The sequence below is a fragment of the Anguilla anguilla genome, chromosome 6, assembly GCF_013347855.1.
Source record: "Anguilla anguilla isolate fAngAng1 chromosome 6, fAngAng1.pri, whole genome shotgun sequence".
NCBI lineage: Eukaryota > Metazoa > Chordata > Actinopteri > Anguilliformes > Anguillidae > Anguilla > Anguilla anguilla.
Genome location: NC_049206.1, coordinates 9,188,567 through 9,208,730, shown reverse-complemented (window position 1 = coordinate 9,208,730; position 20,164 = coordinate 9,188,567). Strand labels below are relative to the sequence as shown.

At 43.3% G+C, this 20,164-nt stretch overlaps 4 protein-coding genes across 4 annotated transcripts; 2 read left to right on the top strand and 2 right to left on the bottom strand.

Moving 5' to 3' along the window:
- Positions 1–1,204: 1,204 nt before the first annotated feature.
- On the bottom strand, positions 1,205–7,405 carry mrpl37 (mitochondrial ribosomal protein L37). The gene is made up of 7 exons (XM_035422920.1): positions 6,873–7,405; positions 6,288–6,471; positions 4,601–4,716; positions 3,895–4,080; positions 3,461–3,612; positions 2,782–2,985; positions 1,205–1,687 (listed from the first exon to the last, which is right to left on the bottom strand). The coding sequence occupies exons 1-7, from the start codon at positions 7,252–7,254 to the stop codon at positions 1,610–1,612; spliced, it is 1,302 nt and encodes a 433-aa protein (XP_035278811.1). The 5' UTR covers positions 7,255–7,405; the 3' UTR covers positions 1,205–1,609.
- Positions 7,406–7,470: 65 nt separating this feature from the next.
- On the top strand, positions 7,471–11,257 carry LOC118230129 (NADH-cytochrome b5 reductase-like). Its single transcript, XM_035422931.1, has 6 exons — positions 7,471–8,141; positions 8,439–8,593; positions 8,676–8,763; positions 8,890–8,994; positions 9,648–9,851; positions 10,174–11,257. The coding sequence occupies exons 1-6, from the start codon at positions 7,953–7,955 to the stop codon at positions 10,375–10,377; spliced, it is 945 nt and encodes a 314-aa protein (XP_035278822.1). The 5' UTR covers positions 7,471–7,952; the 3' UTR covers positions 10,378–11,257.
- A 704-nt stretch (positions 11,258–11,961) lies between these two features.
- On the top strand, positions 11,962–18,206 carry cdcp2 (CUB domain containing protein 2). The gene is made up of 6 exons (XM_035422919.1): positions 11,962–12,100; positions 13,923–14,270; positions 14,763–15,104; positions 15,383–15,736; positions 15,963–16,141; positions 16,698–18,206. Exons 1-6 carry the CDS (start codon positions 12,034–12,036, stop codon positions 17,004–17,006), a joined length of 1,599 nt encoding a protein of 532 aa, XP_035278810.1. The 5' UTR covers positions 11,962–12,033; the 3' UTR covers positions 17,007–18,206.
- Positions 18,207–18,362: 156 nt separating this feature from the next.
- Positions 18,363–20,156, bottom strand: tceanc2 (transcription elongation factor A (SII) N-terminal and central domain containing 2). Its single transcript, XM_035422932.1, has 5 exons — positions 20,037–20,156; positions 19,721–19,825; positions 19,321–19,462; positions 18,866–19,059; positions 18,363–18,735 (listed from the first exon to the last, which is right to left on the bottom strand). The coding sequence occupies exons 2-5, from the start codon at positions 19,817–19,819 to the stop codon at positions 18,547–18,549; spliced, it is 624 nt and encodes a 207-aa protein (XP_035278823.1). The 5' UTR covers positions 19,820–19,825; positions 20,037–20,156; the 3' UTR covers positions 18,363–18,546.
- Between the last annotated feature and the right edge of the window lie 8 nt (positions 20,157–20,164).

The following is a 20,164-nucleotide window of genomic DNA, read 5'->3' as shown; positions in this document are numbered from 1 at the left end:
GCTGAGTTGACGCAGATGATCGCAATTAAACCCCGTCCTGTGAGCAGCCAAAAAGAAAGCGTCTCGCCGCATTAGCGGCTGCGCAGTGGGTCGAGCTCTGCCTCTGAAGCGAGAAGCTAACTTCGCGGCAAACGCAATTATTGTTCAGCCCGCGATTACCGCTGCAGACGCCATGTAACTGAAACGCCCCGCCCCCACCCCCGCAAACCCCGTCGTCCAGGCATCGTGACCATCTCTGGAGATAGCAGTGATGCATTGCCGCAGAAACAAAATGCTATCGGGTTACGCAAGGGAACACTTTCGTTAATTTGATTGTGCGTGAATATGAATGGCCTTCCGGTGTGAGGTTACAGTTGGTGTCCGCGGTACTTTATCACTGAAACTGCAGCAATAAGAACCGCATCAGATGGAACTCTAAATTTAACCAGTCATCAGATTTCTGCGATGCAGTTGCATTGTAAATATCTTATCTACACTTGAAGCCTATTTGTGAACTTGACTCTTATCTACATGCAAAATTGTTCATTGAAGCGGGCTGTTCAGTACTGCTCATAGCTCCGTTTGTGTTGACTCGGCACTTCGGCTGGGCTTAACACAAGCCAAATGTGGTGTTTATATGCATGAGAACAAAGAATAAATCAGAGACCAGCATTTGAAATCACTGGGTTATAGGAAGCAAGGGAAGATGTATTTAAAAGTTGGTCTCCTGTGTGATCAAGCATCAGCGATGAATCTAGGCAGTAGATTGGCATAAATTATCTTAATTTTTAAAGGCAGTGGGATGCAGAATTAAAAATGGCACAGTACCATCTCTGGGATCAGTTCCTTTTCAATCAAGTCAACTCGGGAATTGTATTGAAATTCTGATTAATTGAAAAATCTTAATAGAAATGTATGAGTTTAGTTGCTCAACTGGATGAACTGAAATGGAACTGATGCAAACACTGCTCTAGGTTAAGTTTAGATGGTGTAAAATGAGCTGTATTGTCTCACCATGACTGATTTACTCCAACATTTGTAAAAACACATCAGTGTAGACACAGGACTTCATTAGTCCTGGGCAATTTGACCCCCCAAAAAACCAACTATTTTGTAGGCATGTTACAGTATATGAAAACCTTGTGCATGGCAACGACAGAGCAGCATAATTACGTCATTTAGCCCTGCGGGATCCTGTTTGGGGTGTAAATGACAAGTGGCTTCATTACGAATTCCAAAGGTCATGCTTTATTACTTCCAGGTCAGCGAATGCACAGAAGCACCTTTATTAACTGAAATCTGCTGTGCTGTGAAATATACCAGGCTCAAAAGGTTCGCTGCTCTTTGTGTACTGCGGGGGGTTCCACAACGGTTTCTTTCTTCCTTTCTAATTGGCGGCAACACTGAAAGCCAAAGCCGTTTCAAGTGGTTTCTCTGATTGGTCACCGAGAGAAATATCAGGAGACGCACCGCGCAAGGGACAGAGGCCACATCCAGTCATAACCTGGCGTTTTATTTGTAGGAGCTTCACTAAACAAAAGGGATGGGGATGAGGTCGGTGTCACCATAAGTTGGTTGACAGGAAGTCGAAGGGGCCGCGGGCAGGAAGTAGTTGTTGTTCTCCCAGGCCTTACGCAGCGCCGTGTAAATAGAGAGCCAAGAACTTCTTGAAGGTGTCAGGCCGGTATCCGGCCAAGCCAGCAGGAACCTTGGGAGATAAAGAATGTTCACTCATACAGTCAATCAGGGCACCGATGTCTCAAATGAACCGTTCACACAGCAAAAAAAAAAAAAAGAAAGCCTTTCCAAGGTCTGGTTTCAAAACTAAATCTTCGGAATATGCTGATTAATGAACTAATCCACCGCTTTAAATTTCACCCCTCACAGACACTCGACTGAATTGTGAGCTTTCCAGCAGAGTTCAAAAGTGTACTCCCAAGATCAGACCGTAGCCCTGAACGAGGATTCGGTCTCCCATAAAGCCCGTGACAGCTTGCGCAGACATCACTCAGCGGATATGTCAAGAGTGTGTTGCTAGGATACATGCCTCTTCAGTAGAGCTGTCTGACTGACAGAGAAAAAGCAAGCAAGTATGTGGATCTTTATTAAGAAAGTGGACAAATTAAAATGATTTAATTGAATGTCATTTAACGAACTTTATACAAAGAATAGAGTATATTTGTACAGGGATAAATGTTCCGAGATTACAAATAACTGCACAGTAAAATGTTAAATCAACTGTAAGAGTTGATTTACACAGAAAATTTTGCGGAGTGGATCAAATATGCTAGGAGAACCAAAACCAGTGGACACTGACTTGAGTTCAACACCGATGATTTTGGCTGACTTGGTCTGTGTTCCAGCCCTGAATTTTTCTAGAAACCATTTCCATGCTACATGCTGTTTTGATGTGTGCAGGTGATGATGTGATGTATCAGATTGCCTGACATTCTTTGTGATGTGTTTAACTACTACTCCTTACATCTTCATCGGTGATTGATTAAACTAAAATAAAAAAATATATGTATATAAAACTGACCATACTGGTCTTTGTTGTAAAGACCGCCCCCAAGTGGTTAAACCGGAGAGTACAGGATTGGAATAATATTGGGTAATGTTCCTGAAATTATATTCTTGTAGGCAAACTCACCCATCATGAAGCAAACTAAACACACTGCATTCGTGGTAATGCGAGACTTGAATAAAACCAAAAACTACATGTTCTCTAGAACAGGGTATGCCTTTTCCTGGAATTACAGCGGACTTGTTCCACAGTTTTTGGCACTTGGATGTGGGACTCACCTGAACCTCCCTCTTCCTGATGAGCGGGCGGACCTTGGCGTAGTCGTACAGAGGCTGGTCCTCCTCCAGCCAGACCATGTTCTTCACCCCAGCGTCGGTCCCCAGCTCCGTAGTGTTGAGCTGGAACACGGCGAACTGGAAGACCCGGCCATTCGTGGCCACGCTCTGCACCACCACGGGCTGCTCCAGGACTTGGGGTTGCGTCTTTTGGGTCACACACAAAACAAACAGACACACACACACACACACACACACACTGTGAGCAGCTTGGATTTTCTTCCCCCTTTCTACAGTTTTCACACGTTTTAATGCTCTGTTCAGATGGGTTTAAGGATGGGTTCTGTTTCATAGACCTGATCCTTTTGACCACATTCTGTAGACTGCAATAATACACTTCAAATCCACTGTGGACGATCAGATCCCAAAGATTCTCTGCAAAAGAGATCCAAGTTCTCTCCCGACCTGCCGGGTTAAACCTTTTAAAAATGTATTTAATTTGTTTCAGCAGCTCACTCCCCAGGCAAAGCTCGGCAAAATGCCTTGAAGTGGGGGCATTTAGCTGCCTCCACTCAAACCTCTCCCTCGCTCTGGACGCAGATGCCGTCCTGCCCCGCCCCATCCTGTCCCGTACCCAACCCCATCTCCACCCGGCAGGGTCCGAGCGCAGCCCTTCACCCACCCCGTAGAGGGCCTGGGCCCTGGCCAAAGCGTTCCCGAAGGCGAACATGACCATCTTGGCCCGCAGCTGCTCGGGGCGCAGCCTGTAGGCTTGTCCCGACTCCGGAAGAAAGAGGGTGTGAGCGTAGGGGTACGGGTAGCCCTCCTCAAAACCTGCAACAGCGACAGGTAAGAATGTAATTTTTAGCATCATCCATTTTTAGCATCATCCATGTTTTAAAAGTGTTTTTAAAAAATGAAACAAGTGAAATTGTCTGAGTGTCTGGCCTTGGATTAGAACATGCAATCTCCAAGTTGCAAGCTACACTACACTACAGTGCTGCACTATTACCACACATCAGCATTGAATATTTTACTCTACTCCAGGAGAACTACAGAGACCAGAGCTCAGTGGATGGCCATAAGGACTGATAGGCCTAGGGGACGCGGAGCTACCGGTGTGGCTCTTCTCCTGGTACACGTGGGTGAGCTGCAGGTCGATGGTGGGGGAGATGGGGTAGAAGGTCTCCAGGACGTAGTCTGCGGTGCTCGCGACCTCCTCCTTCCCAGCAACGGCGGGAAGGGGAGACACGCTGTTCAGCAGGATCCCGTTCTTCCCCCTCACCTGGAACAGGTCCTCCCCTGGGAACAGAGGATGTCCAAACATTTACCTGAGAGCTTCTCAATGCAGCTCAGCCATAGAAGTGGGGCAGTAAGGCTTCATGAACACTTTCAGACAAGCTATTATGTTAAGCAGTGGCACATGTACTTCAATCCCTCTACAGTGCTTTGCTGTTAGCTGATTGGTCAAGCTATTCGCTGATCTACCCACAAACTTTCTGAAAAAATGTACTCTCGTCTTAAGTCTATAAAAACTAAAATAATAAAACAACGTGCAAAACATTTAACATGAATTAGTAATTTATTATCATTTAAGTGGCAGTTTACAGTGTGTTTGCAGGGTATTCGGAGACCATGAAGAAAGTGAATTCGTTCTTTTTCTACTCAACATCTATGAATTAGAGCTCATTAGCATTTACAAACACAAGCTAATCACAGCTAGTCCTGGGCTTCAGGTCCTATCCACTGTAAAGTGGTGCTTGCTGAGCTGAAAGACAGTGGGGTGGTAGTGCTACAGCGAGCCAGCCCGGGCGTAACATACCTCTGCTCCAGCAGGCTGCCAGGCTGTAGTTCTCAGCCAGCATCCTCCTGCCCAGCACCGGGTGTTTGGCCTGAACGGTCCTGCAGAGGTGAAGCAGGTCGTCCAGCAGAACGGGGCTGAAATGACATCACAAGGGGGGCACTTCAGACACCCCCAAAAAAACCACAAAGAGCCGCAAAATCAGCCCTAAGAGAACAACAGTAGCCAAGGGGGCCCTGGCTTTGACTGCCCCCACCTGAGCATTCAGGAGACTTTATTAACTTTGCCCCGAGCCCTTTGCCTGGGTCTTCATTTCCTCTGTTATGTACAGAGGAACGTGGTCCAAAACAAAACATTAAAAGGGGGGCATATTTCTTTGGCAGTTTGAGGCAGACTGAAATTCTTTCGGTGCAGTTTGGCGGATCAAGACGAAACAGATCAAAAACAATTCTCCTTCCGCTTTTAATGTTTGATGTTACTTTGCTTTTAACTTGACGTCAGTTCAGTTTCGGAAAATCATGAGCTTCAGGTGGAAATAACCTTTCTGTTTGAGAAACCTCCTGTCATGTTTTCAGAGGGTTCAAAAGATTGTGAGGATGAGGGGACTACAGACTTTTTCGTTTTCATCAGATGATCAGAGACAAAGGACGTATCTGTGTATCCAAGCAAGATATTGCTGTGCTTTCCGTAAGCCCTCATGAAAAGCCTAGGACTGAAACAGAGGCCACAGCACTGGGCACCTTTCCACTTTTATTTTAATTTTCCCCATTGTGCAAGCCCTACAATACAATTTGCAAGGTGAAGATTCTAACTTTATTCACAGCTTTTGGTTGTTGTTTTTTTTTTTTGAGTCACGGAGTTCACAAACAGCCAGCTTGCAGAGCTCTATTCAGCATCACACAACCTCGGTAAACAAATCAGAGGATTACCTATAGACGGGCTATCGATAGCCTGCATCTCACGGAGGAGAAAAACTGGCGTGACATTTTACCGTCCGCACAAGCCAGGTCTACCTCCCCCTGGCAGTTGAAGGGAGGACTGAAAGAAATGTTAAGCAATGCAGCCGGTGAGGGATGAAAGAGGGCTCTCCCTGCAGCAAAGGGCACCTATTCTCCACAGTAATGGAGGATATCATGGCCTTGGCGGCGGGCAGGCGGGGGGACAGATGAGTGCCGGAGAGATCCTGGCCTCCCCCGGACTGGATTAATTAATAAGGGCTCAATACAAACAATCCCCACTGTGAGGAGGACTGGCCAGCCTTTCCTCGTGGCTGGATTTAGCATGCGCTCGGACCCCCCGCCGGACCAAATGTCACCTTTCATATCCGAACTGTGGTGCCACCTGTGCCACTCCCTCAGCGGCTTATGAAACTAAACGGGGATGTACCATGTCTTAAGCGAAAGGTTATTCTCATAATGTTACAAGTGATGTAGCTTAGTTATAGATGACATTAGAAAAGCAACAGAAAATAGACAGCCCCTGAAAACACATTAAATAGGCCTATATTGAAAAAATAAAACGGCAACAAATACACCACGCATGTCATATGGTAACTTTTATTTATGTTAAATACTGGAGATATAAAATAATGAAATAAATAATTATTCAGGTGGTGCATTTGATTTCCTTATAATGAAATCAAACGTAAGTCACAAAACAATGATGAAGGAAATGGATACGGTTAATTCAATTTACGAGAAAAACGTACCAGAACCTCTGTCTAGTAGGCCGATTTTCTGTGGTGTCCCAAAATCTTGCATGCTTTATTGCTTGCTGGACTCTCTCATCCTGATTCTCAACGTGATTGGCCGTGTCCTCAGCCAACGACAAAATTTGAGAGGGGAGCCCTTTTATCAGCTTGGATTTGGTAAGCCACAGTGCTTGTCTTACGCCTGTAAAAATGAAAACATTGGATATTCAGAAAGCAATAACCAGCAACAGAAATAGAATAACGCACTAAAACTTAGCGGCGTCTCTGACCATATTGATCCGGGTTACATATAAGTGCATGTGCAACAAGGCTGCTGGATTGATACTGTACCAACTATACTCCAAATAATACGCGACATGCTGTACCGCGAATTGACAATAAGAAGACCAAGGCAAAACGAATACCGATGACAAACCCGCTATCTACAATATTGTACAAGTGCTTGTAACACTATATAACTAATTGCGTCATAGGTAGTTACCTGGCCAGACATGTTTTGGTACTGGTGATGGCCAATCATTCATAGAACGAAATGAATGTCCCATCAGCACAACAATTGAAAGTAGATACAAATAAAATTACCTTCCAACACGCTTGTTTTCTGGTGAAATATGTAACAAGGCTTTTCTTTGTATAATGGCATCTCCGCATTTTTGGGCCCGATGTAATGATGGGGGTCGTACCATCCACGCTCCCAGCGTGGAAACATCGGCTTTGCCAAACCAGGAACATAGTGCATTCTGTCGGCATAGGTGATTGGCTCCAGTCCGGGAATGTGAACAGCGGGTGTTGATTTTCGTTGCGGAGGACCCCTCGAACACAAACAGCCGCTGATGGAGAAGAACCGATGTCCAGCAACATTTTGTCCGATCAGCCGCGAATGTATCCTGCTTCGCTGTACAAAATGATTTAGCGTATACACAAGCTGTGTAGTTTTAAATCCGTGCGTTATTACTTTTGACATTTTTGCGAATATGTTTTGCTTTCAGACGATAAAATACATTTAATGCACGTAACTTAAACGTAAACGAGGGACAGACGCAATTAACCTGTGCTACCATCACAGGACATTCTTCGCTTCAGGGGGCAGCCATGTTGCGCGATGAGAATTCTGGGAATTGGACGTCCTTCATACTAAGGCACCGTCTACAACTGCGTGTGTGAAGTGCGGTAGTTCGAAATATAACCGTAGCAACGAATATCGTCACCAAGCACATTTTCATTTGAATGATCTTGTTGATACAGAACATACATAAAATAATTAATTTTCATGAACTGTGATTCCTTTCTGTCAGTAGTTTAATTGTGTATAAGAAAATGTGCGTATTGTTAAAACTTGAAATTGTCACACGCTTTCTTACGGAAGATCACAAACACGGAAGCACTTGCTAGTAATGTGCCAATAGCTGTGTAGAGCTTTAGTTGTGCATTATAAGTTTACTGGCAGTAGATATCAAGACGCTCACTGTGCTCCACAAAGGCGCATGATCTTGATGAAAAGCCAGTGGTTCCAGAATATGTGGTTTATGCAGCTAGCTATGTCATAGTGTTTTCCAAGTCCAGTTACTTAAACCATCTCGTGCATGTGAATAGTATGTGTGTTAAACAGAGCCAAACATAATGCATTAGCTTGCTAGTTTAAACTCAGCTAGTTTAATTCTAATGCATGACGATTCGGATAATCAGGCGGAGGACATCTGGGCTCGCTTGAAGCCGAAGGAGCCACTACCTTCCCAGTGCTGCGGCAGTGGCTGTAATCCTTGTATTTTTGACACTTACCAAAAAGACTTTGAGAAATGGACTCGGGCTAAAGCGAGGGGGGACCCCTCCCTTATAACAGGAAACAGCCAGGTAGTGTTTCGTCCGCCCACCCTCTGTAAAACAATACGACAATGCAGTACAATAACCTTCATAGCCCCAATGGCCGAGGTCATAAATCACAACCGATTAAAGCATTAATATAAATTATCATTGGTTTCTAGTAAAATCTTTTATAGTTGCAAACATGAAATAACGTGGCGTAGTTACAGCATTTGATCTACACTTTAAATGCACCTTTGTATGTTCTCCACTCAAATAGTTTCAAGTGCATGTGAATTAATAAGGTGCGTGCTTCTGTTTTGACTTGATATTTTTGTCACATTACAGCAGAAAAAACAGCTCGTTACCCTGAGCCCGGATTCATTCAGTGCATTTCAGTTGGAGTCCATTGAAGTTTTAACGGAAGATACGAGTCTCTATAAATTCAAGCTGCCAACTGGTGGCGGTCTAGCGCTAGGATTGGGACAGCACCTGGTGCTGAGGTATGGAGCTATCTTCTGTATGGATTTGTAGTAGAGATAAGGTTGTTTTGTTTCTCATATGACAGTATTCTCGCTGTTTCAGGGGTGTTGTCGATGGTCTAGAGCTTCAGAGAGCTTATACCCCTATCAGTCCAGTCAATTCAGCAGGATACTGTGAATTTCTTATCAAGGTAACATAATTCAAACCAATTATTTTAACGTGCTTGACATTGCGGTTGTAGCGTTATTGCTGTTCTTCCCATTGCACATTTCTGTAAAATGTTATCTTTTTTCATTTGCATCGTATTTTACCTCAGCTCTACAAAGATGGCCTCATGTCCCAGTACATCAGGACCTGGAAACCAGGAGATTTTATAGAGTGGAGGGGGCCATTTGGAGGTTTTCCCTATAAGTCGGACAAGGTATGTAACTTGTCCCGTCTTTGATTTGTGTTGCAGCCGGAAGCATATTTTCCAGTTGTGTGCTTCAGCTCACTTTAGGGAATTATATCCAAAACAGGGTTGCTCACCTTAGGTCGTTGAAGGTCTGAGGTGCTTAGTTCTCCAGTCAAGCATGTTCTAAAGCTCAGGAAAAAAACACTAATGTGCTCTCTGTTCCAAACCGATGGATTAGAATTAAACTCCGGCAAAGCTGTAATTCGTTTGATCAAATTACTCAGGTGGGATGAAAGCCTCACAGCGTCAGTGTGGATTTTCAGATTAAAAATCCTTTTCTGAGTGCTTTGACCCATTGGCATCTAAATGATTTGAGCTTAACACAACATCTTCTCTTCAGTTGCTTTGATTTTTTTTAAATGAGAGAAGCTTTAAGTCAACTCACTCCAGGAATTGATCATCTCAATCCTCCTTGAGCATTGTGAGTCTTGAAGAGGGTACTTTTGACGGTAGTTTTACTCATGAATTAAAGTATTTAGAGGAATGTCTTCCGATCGATTGGTTATTTACATTTTATTGTAGTTTCTTTTTTGAAGTGATTTTTGGCAAATCTTGGAAATATTAGGTTAGGTGTATCTTATTGTGATAGTGCCCCCCGCCTGTCTCCTGTTGCTTCCCAGTATAGGCAGCTTCTGCTGATTGCTTCTGGCACTGGGATTGCGCCCATGGTCCCTCTGCTACAGGCCATCACCGACGATGAGGAGGACGAAACCTTCGTCAAACTGGTCGGCTGCTTCAGAAACTACAAATGTGTCTACATGAAAGACTTCCTTCAGGAGCAGTCTCACTTTTGGAATGTCACTACATATTTTGTGCTCAGCGAGGCAAGTACATGCTGTATACTGTATATTGTCTGTGTTGTTGTCATCGTCCCTAACTTCATGGTTATGTGTCAATGTGCTATGTGTCAATGTACAAAACGCTAAATCTATTGGTTACTTGAATCCCCCCCCACCCCCCACAAAAAAAATTATGAGTGTCCTAATCATGTTATGTGTGGAGAGAAAAGATAAAGCTCACTTCTAGGCCATTCTAAGTGAATGTAATAAGTGAGGAAATGGTCAGAAATACTTTTAAGCAAATGAACGTGGTCAGAAATGAACATTTCAGACAGGATTGCTCAAGAGATCACTGCCTTGTACACAGGAGGAGAGCCCGGAACACCTGCCCTGGAGTTATCGCGACAAAACCCACCTGGGCCGCCTGGATTCTGAGCTGGTGGACACTTTGGTGAAGTCTTGTCATAAACCGCCTTTTGCCGTCATTTGTGGCTCGGTAGAATTTAATAATGACGTGTTCGATCTGCTAAGAAGAGCTGGACTTGATGAAGACTCCTGTTTTAGGTTTTAGTCATGCAATCTGAATATTTCGCATTTGGAAGTAGGGGAGGGTGGACCTGCACAACCAAGAGACTCCAGACTGTGCAGACGGAATGGCACCGTAATGCATATTTTAATGCACATGCTGACAAAATGCAAACATACCCAAAATACCATAACATGCCAGTTTAAAATGCCTTAATCATGGATCTATGAGCTGCAATGCCTACTGGGTTGTGTTTTTGTTAAAATCAGCAACCATTGTAAGCCTAATAAACCAAGTGAGGTAAGCCGTGTACTTATGTGTACTTAACTGCTTTAAGCTATCAAGTAACTCAGGGGTGGCCAACCCAGGTCCTGGAGAGCCGCAGGATCTGCTGGTTCTTGTTTTTACCCGACGCTTAATTGATTAGTTGAAGCCATCGATTACACCGTTAATTCACTTAACCTGGTTTCTTTGGTCTAAGTGGTTGTTGTACTTAAGGTGAAAACAAAAACCAGCAGACCATGCGGCTCCCAAGGACCAGGGTTAGCCACCCCTGAAGTAATTGCTGAATTAACAAAGAAATACAGCATACCTGTCTTCCCAGGCTGTGGATAGCCAGGACTATGATTGGTGAACATATGGTATCTCTTTTTTTTACTTTTAATGCAATGGACATAATTGTGCTGTTGGCACATAAATGTCAGTCTTCCAATTGAATGGTGCAAGTCCGCTGTTGGGCTTTATCGAAGCAAATGTCATTTCTATAGAAGCTTGTATCTTGTGCTCAGCATTATTTTACACCTGTTAGCCTTAAAATCAGGTGCAGGAGTAGAGGGCTCTATGCAGATGGTATCTAGGAGGACAGTGAAATGTGAAATGTGCCGTGGACCATAAAAATAATGATTGCTGTGTGGTGTATAATTCATCTCTTTTTGTATACTGTTACTGGTGCACAGTGTCTGCTTTGTAAATGAAAATCATGTCAGAGAAACAGAGATGTGACCAGAGATCTCAGAAATAAGATATGCTCAAAAAATAATAACTGAAATTATATACTGTTAGCTATGAATGGGCTTGGGTGGTTACTCTCTGTATTGAGTACATTTCTGTGGAAACATTACATGATATTATTTTGTATTGTTACTAGCAGATTACAGTACTGATTCCTGTTGACTCAACCTTAGTAAATATACCCCATATTTCTGTTTTGCGGGTCAGGTATATTGCACAGGTGTCGTTCTCCTGTGATGATACCTGACTCCATCGGTGCACGAGGCCTGCTCACACCTACCCCAGGCTTGGTTCTCACCGCCAGCCTGCCAAGACCCTTGTCCTGGCGATCGGAACGGACAGGGCAGTGGACCTCTTTTGTCTGCTCCACATGGAAGCGTGTCCGGGGCCATTGTCGCCCTCATGAAACATTGATTGCCTTCTCTCCAAACGGTGTCCCAACAAGCCACCTGGACGCACGTGAATTGCGGGGGACATCCAATATCGTCCCATTAAAATTTAGTGGAGGAGGCGAGCGCGGCCTATCGGGTTCTTCATTCAAGGCCGAAATGAATTATTGAGCGTTCTATTAAATCTACAAACTCCCCGGGCTTCTGTTCGCCGCACTAGGCTTTGACATTGCTCCGCTCTCGCTCCTGCCTGCCGCTCGGGCCTTTGTGACCGACGCGTGACTCGCTAAAAACCAGCAGCATGACTTTCAGGATCACTGTCCTCATTCATCTGCTCTGGGTTTGTGGCAAGGCTAGCTCCAGAAAAGGTATGGATTTGAACTACTTCGACTGCCCTGTCATTATGCAATTGAGCTAATGGTCACAGTTTCCTAATTTAGGGAGTCTGAATCAATAATAAACACGGTAAAGTAGTGCTGGCGTGTACCTTTTTGCACACGCTTTTTGTAAATATGCATATTTGTTTAATTGGGTGTTTTTTTCTTCATATGGAATTATGTCAAACCTTATGCCAAGTAAAAGCCATCGAATGTTTCTTTTCATCCCCACAGGTTACATATAGAAATAAATATTTTCTGAACATTCATAGCATAAAATGATCAATATTAAGGACTAAAATACTTATCTATAAGCATGCTTCATGTGATCTTAATTTGTGTAATGCTTCATTGGGTTATTTCAGTGACGGTTACCCTATGTAAAGAATAACCATTCATTCTTTCAATAAGAAAGCTTTGTGTATTACAGATAATCACTAAGATAACATATTTATGGTTGAAAATTAAGTGCATTATACTTCCACTGTAAGTTGCTTAAAGTTTCTGTTGTCTTTTCATGACACTTCATTGGTTTAAAGAATGAAGGTATACAACAGAGGATGAGATTTTACAATGTTGCATGTGTGACAACTCTAATACCAATGATCCAGGAACAAGGGTTATCTTTTGCATTTCACATGCAATTGCATCTCTAATATTGTGGAAACAATTACACTGATTTTGTAATTAACTTGTCAGTCTTGGTTTTCCATTCCCCCGTGATTTTTATTATTTTCCCCAATTTAAGCTTTACATTGATTAACTTTTAGATTAGCAAAGTGTCATTTTTGAAGATGCAATTAGGAATCAGAGACCTTAATTACATGGTGTTGATTTTGCCTGTTTTTGCGTCACACACTCAGCAGTCCTGCTGAAAGCCTGTTCCTCGGTTGCTATCACTGCTGATACAAAATGGGCACAATGGGAGGTGCTCGGGGGGCACCCTTATCAGATGCCCGAACCACCTCGACTGACTCCTCACAATGCAGAGAAACAGCGGTACTTTGTGGTCCTCCCGGATGGCTGAGCTCCTCACCCTGTCAAGGAGAATAATCTCTCCCACCCTGCGGAGAAACCCCATTTCAGCTGCTTGTATTTGCGATCTCGCTCTTTTGGTCACTACCTATAGTTCATGACCATAGGTAAGAGTAGGGATGAAGATCGACTGGTAAATTCGAGAGCCTAGCCCATTGGCCCCTTTTGCCGGAAAAATAGAGACATTAAGAAATTAAGAAATACATTCAGGGGTTTCGCCATGTTATGCTTAGTAATTACAAGTATTTTAAAATTGATTCTCAAAGTCACTGGTACCAGTGAAGATAGGCCAGCACTGGAATGCTGTGTTCCCTTTATTTAGTCTTAGTGAGAAGATGAGCTGCTGCATTTTGAACTAGTTGAAAATAAGCCACTGATCTTTGACTTGGGCAAGTAAACGGCATTACAATAGACCAAGTCTGATGACATATGAGGATAAATACATTATTCATATTTTCATAAGTAAAAAATCTGGAGTGTGGCTATCTGAAAGTAACCACTTTGTTCATTTTGTTCTGTGCACCCCTGTTTGAACTGAAATAACTGCAATATGAATGCAAATCATTTCTACTTTTTAAAAAAAAAGTTGCAATATTGACAGTTCAACAGCAAGGCCTTTTACCCATATGCTAAACATTATCCTGGTCTAGGTATTCAAATCATTCAGGGAAATGAGGGCGGGCGAGTTTAATATGCAAACTGCGGTGTGGGCCTAGGGTTGTTACCTTTCGCTTTCTGTTAATATTCCATCAGCACCATTACGATATTATACCACCAGGGGTCAAGTGTGGAGGCATTCTTTCGGCACCCAATGGCAACGTGTCCAGCCCAAACTTCCCGGGCCTGTACCCGTACAACACGGAGTGCTCCTGGCTGATTGTGGTGGCAGAGGGCTCCTCTGTCCTCCTCACCTTCCACCACTTTGAGCTGGAGTACCACGCGGACTGCGCCTACGACTACATCAAGATTTACAACGGCATCTCGGAGGACGAGGGCAACCTGCTGGGGAAGTTCTGCGGCGACATTTGCCCTCCGCAGTTCACCTCCTCCTGGAACGTCATGTCCATCATCTTCCGCTCCGACCGGCATGTGGCTCACAGGGGCTTCTTGGTCGGGTACAGGAAAGGTAACTTTACAGTCACCACAGACAGCAGACCCGTCTTGTGCTACCTATGACCACACTGTGTCCATTTATATCAGACCACAAATATGCATTAACTTCATGTGTCTATCACATCCTCCGGTTCGACCACCAAGTGTACTATGGTGAACCGTCATAAGTGGGGAGAAAGGTGGTAATAATTCTAAGGGCCCAAAGCTGGGGGAGGGGGCTACAATAAATACCGTAGCATCATCTATAACTTAATTTGATGGTGGTCGTGTCCAATGTGAGATCCCTTCCTGTAGCCCAAAATAATTGGTACTGGGTCTTACAGTAGGCACTGCAGAACTTACAAGACGAAAATGGTCACAGAATATAGTCTGAATATGCCATAGAGATACTGAAATCATGTACTTTTTGTGTATTATATCATTGTATCCCTCGAGCTGCAATTTCTGTAACATGCTGTCATCTGTTTGTGTCAAACCCCCCCCCCCCCTTTTTTTTTCTCCTCAGATATGTGTGGGGGAGTCCTAACCGGCCTTTCTGGTATCATATCCAGTCCAGGCTACCCTGTCGAATACAGCAATAATGCAGACTGCTCTTGGACTGTGCACGTCTCAAACCGCACAGTGGTCAGCCTGGTCTTCCTGGACTTCCAGCTCGAGAACAACGAAGGGTGCAACTTCGACTTTGTGGCCCTGTTTGATGGGCCAACTGTCACCCACAGACACCTGGGAAACTACTGTGGGAGCAACCGTCCGCCCAACACCGTCACCACCTCCAACCAGCTACTGGTAGTCTTCAAATCTGACTTCAATATTGGAGGGAGGGGATTCAAGGCCTATTACTACTCAGGTGAAGAGGTCAATAACGTTAGCCACCGAAGCCATGAGATGTAGGTGTAGAGGGATTTGATCAGTGTTCAAGCTTATTCATTTTTTATTCTGTGTTAAGTAGGTTTATAGATATTTTGTAAACATTGTTGACAAGCTGCAGACTTCATAATATTACCTCCTTTGTTCAGTTGCTGTTTTTTCATACACCATCAGTTTGTTGATAACTGTGAACTGTTTCATAAAAATTAATTTGAGAAAGATTTCAGCACAGAACATATTTGTATTATCGTTTTGTAGGGGAATGCCAGCAAGTCCTCACAGCTATTCGAGTGAATTTCACCAGTCCTCACTACCCCAACATTTACCCCAACAACATAAACTGCCATTGGACTATTAACCTGGAGACTGGGTACCGGATCAAGCTTTTCTTTACCAGCATGGAGCTCGAAGACCGCAACAGCCTGACAGACGAGTGCGACTACGACTCGGTCTCGGTGCATGATGGGAGCAGTGAGGCGGACCCACTGCTGGGGCGCTGGTGTGGCTCAGATCAGCCCCCTACCCTGCTGTCCAAAGCCAACAAGCTTCTGGTCATCCTTAACACCGACCGCAACTCCGCCTACAAGGGCTTCTCTGCCTCTTACACGGGTGGTGAGTTTCACGTCACGTCTACTCCCTTCTGAAGGTTATGCACACAAGATGGGGCCATTGGCTCATGTATTCTCACAAAACTAATTTCCTTAGTCTGCAAAAGTCCAACAGAACATCTCATACAAGTTGGGGGACAAAGCAAAATGTTATTAAAAATACAGTGTGCTTATTGTTTGAAGTCACCATTGATATCTGCCTTGCATGTGCCTGCCTCTTTATGTCCAAGTGGTGCCTGTCAATGTTAGCTGCACCAGGACTGAATTTCAGATACAGATTTCCCAGCAGTCTTTGCCCCAGCTGGAGCGTGAGAGTGTGTATTTGGGGAGCCCCTCCTGCTTTGCCCAGATGACACCCACGGTGTACAAGATCCAGGCCCGTTTTGTCAACTGTGGTACTGCAGGGCAGGTAAATGGGCCTAGTGCACTGTCAAACTCCCCAAACTAGCCCCATCACTTACAGTTAAGGACACGCATTATCTACTATAGAAAGAGCCTTAATGACAAACTTTTGAGTAACAAACACAAAATACATAATAATAAGATGTAATTTTTTTCCTACGGTGGAAAACATGGCACTGTAGTGCAATTCAGTGTCATTTTACATTTGTAAGAAAAACTAAACGAGAAGCTGGTATGAATGTGAGGTGGCAGTGTAGCATAATTGCTAGGGAACTGGACTGCTTACTGTGAGATTGTAGGTTAATTCACTGGGTAGACCCTGCCATTATACCCTTGAGCAAGGTGCATAACATGAATTGTTTCAGTAGCTGTATGACTGGATGTTATGTAAAGAATGTTGTGGAAGTCACTCTGGATACAAAAGCCTGCCAAATACCTAAAAATGTAAAAAAATAAAAACAATCTAAAGAAAAGCCATTCATTTCATTAGCCTACCATCTCCAGAGTCGAGTCAGATAGCTGTGATCACAAAGCCTAAAAGAGCGTGACGTTGCCCTTTGCAGAAGCGCAGGAACATCACGGTGCTGGTGAACACCCTCTACATCGACTTCTCGGACGGGAAGCAGCGGAACGTCCAGGAGTACGAGGTGCAGTGCGACGCCCAGCGGAAGGTGGCCTCCGTCAGCCTCATCACCGTGGAGGAGCGGAACAGGCTCAACGAGCTGGCCCGCCGGGCCGAGGAGGCCGACGTGGGGACCAGCGTGGAGGAGGAGTCCGAGCCCCACGACACCAGCGACATTGTCTTCATTAGCATCTGCGTCCTGGCCGTCATTCTCATGGTGATCGCCATTGTGTGGCTGGTGCTGCTATAAGTACACATATCTCTCCCCCCCCCACAAAAAGAAAATCATGAAACAGAGACACTATATTGTAGTGGGCAAACACTTCATTTACAGTTACTAACATGGCTATTTTTGTAATGAACGGACCCAGTTGGTGATGGTAAACCAGATGTAATTTAATTCAGCAAGTGTGAGAAATTCAGGGTTAACATCACCAACCACCAAGGTCAAATTTAATGTTCCTTGCCTTTATTATAGAAGGTATCCAATTAGGAAAACTCTTCATTTGCTTTGTTAAATAAGTGCTTGAGCATATTTCTGTTAATTTTTGTGGTTTCTTGACACATGCTATTCAACCTTCATACAAGGTGCAGAATCCCTTGCTCTATCTATCCTTTTCTCTGTGTAAATTACTTTTGTAAATCACGTTGTTATTCATTCAGTAAAATCCATTCTTGTTTGTATATAGACTGCTCGGACAACCGGTATAGTGTATTCTCTGAGCACTATGGTGGTTTTGTGTCTTACTTTGTAAATTTTAAATATTTTACCAAAATCATAAACTGTATGCTAACAACAAAAACCGCACAGACTTGTTTCAGGAAATAAGGGGTCAAATGTTCACTCATGTACAAGAGGAATGTCACCTGCTGTTGACAGTGTGCAACACCTGTGGAAGAATATTGAGATTTTTCTGTTATGAAACAGGTTCCTTGCTTTTAATGTGCATACGGTACCTATACACAGTAAGGTAAAGGTTTTACAGTGAAGTTGCTTTTTCAAGTGGTACTTGTCTGACCTCTAATGCAAATTATTTGTAGCACTGATTGTTTATACTTGATGGTAAGGCTAAATTCAGCATAGGTAGTGTAACTTGTTTGTGGAAGTTTCAGATGGCTGTATGTGAGGGTGCTGTCCTCTGCCATATTCTTACTGTGAACGGACTACTGTGACAATATACAATACATTCATGTCCAAGTTAAAAATTATATATATTATAAATTGTATAAAAATACTATTTCAATGCAATTGACATGCACAATACATTTCACTTGCATGAATCACTGAATTTCATAACTTTAAAAAAGTTCAATGGGGTAAGGTTATAGTTGAATCTGAAAGGATTGGGACAGGGTGTAAGGTCTAAAGCCAGACTCTTAATGAAGGTACCATGCAAGTTATTCTGTGACACGTTGAAATCCATGCAGTTATAAGTTATATGTAAAAATATTATACATACCTATGTTTTTTGCAACAGCAATACTGATATCTTTCATCAAAGCTGCTGTCATGTTCTAGCAGACATAGGGATCAAGATTTACCACAGGAAGAAAACTGAAGCATTCTTTTGAAACCATATTTTTCAGAGATAATGTCTTTCTGTTAAATATTTATTGTATAATTAAGAAAATAACAATTACAACATAGAAGAAATATTATTTTAAAAACTACTTTAAAATGTCCTCAAAGGCCATTCTGAATTCTTAAAAAACCTCCATCGCACATTTGAAGACCAGCTTCAATCCCCAGTTTTTCCAACAATCTATTCTCTGACGCTTTGGCACCACAGTTATTTTTTGTAGGTGGCAACCAGTTGGTTGACTGGAAGCTTGCTGTCCTTGACTTGCGCACGGATTTCTGGCTTGTGTTTCAAGGCAAAAACAAGTGCCCTCACAGTCCGTCGGTAAGCACCGCTGATGAGACGCGAGCTTTTGTGGAACACCTCTCTCTCGATGTTCTCAATCAGGGCATGGTCTACCTGAAAGATCACAAGGACAGTTTGTTTATCAAAGGAAAAACTGTATGAACTAAGGAAGATGTAGTAGGACTTTAGCTTTCTATGGGACTCAAGCAATTTATTATATATACAAGACCTTTATTATTATTACCTCTAGCTCCATGGCTTCTGCCAGGAGTTTTCTCGCATTGTTCCTCAGTCCCTCCGTCTGCGTGTCACATCGCACCTCGATGGAGGGCTTGTTTGCATTCTCCTCAATGAAGGTCTTCCAAAGGCTATAGACTTCTCGCGCCAGTGCGCTCACTTCAGGATCTGAATGCTTGCGCATCTTGTTCACGGTGTGACCTGCAAATCAAATGCATGCTCTCATTGGCCTGTTCAGTTACGTGTTAAGGTAACACAGAATGTGATATGATGTGTGGACACAGACATCTCCACCATGCGCATATGACAACCAGTTTCACATTGTTCACTCCAAACTTCTGTGCTAGTAATTTTTCATATAATAAATTACTATGGGGCATAATTTGATAGATTGTAAAGAACATTATAACGATGCGCTCAGTGGAGACGTTGATGATCTTAATAATAAAAGAAGGCTTTCACCGATCTTGGTAGATCTGAGTACTTCCTTGGATGGCACTTTCTTGTTTAGTTCGGTCAAGGCCAACAGCATGTTCTCCTTCGTTTGTCCTGGCAGCTCCAGCGTGGACTTAAAACGTTCAATGTCCTCAATCACGACAACTCTCTGTAACAAAGACCATCATCTCATCTCGCAAATCGTGTCTTCAAAACTTGCTACGTGGGGGAGGATTACATCCGGGATCCGTTGTTTATATTGTATATAATCTACAATATTACATTACATTTATTGAGCAGTTTTAGCAGCAATATTGCAGGTTGCAACATAAATATGGCAACTTAATATAAAAATAAACAATAACGAGCACATCGAGTTTCTAAACTTGCTGATTAATTCAGCTAAACATTAGATTATATCACTCACCCTCAAAGACTCTATTGTGGCTTGTCTGTACACTTTCCCATGGGTTGTCGTCTGCTTTTTGGGCTGATTTTTTGGTAGTCTCACAACAAATTTGTCCATTGTTGGCTGAAAACGTTAGTTATAATGTAGCTATCAAGATTAATCGGTAAAACAGATGACTGCCTAGAGGAGCCTTATCACACAGTCGAGGAGGCTGCTTAATTCTCATTACTATCGATTATCACAGTGGACGCCAAACTATCAAGCTACAGCAACCAATATGTTGAGAATGAAATTGGTTTGCAAGCACACACACGATCACAACAGCAATACATACCGTACTGCATTAGCGTCAGTGCTGTGCCAAGTGGCTCAAAAGAACAAATACTATTTTCAATCGTGAACATAAACCGTTTTCATGCAGTCCAGTACTACATCTCGTGATTTCTCGTCGTCCGTAACAGT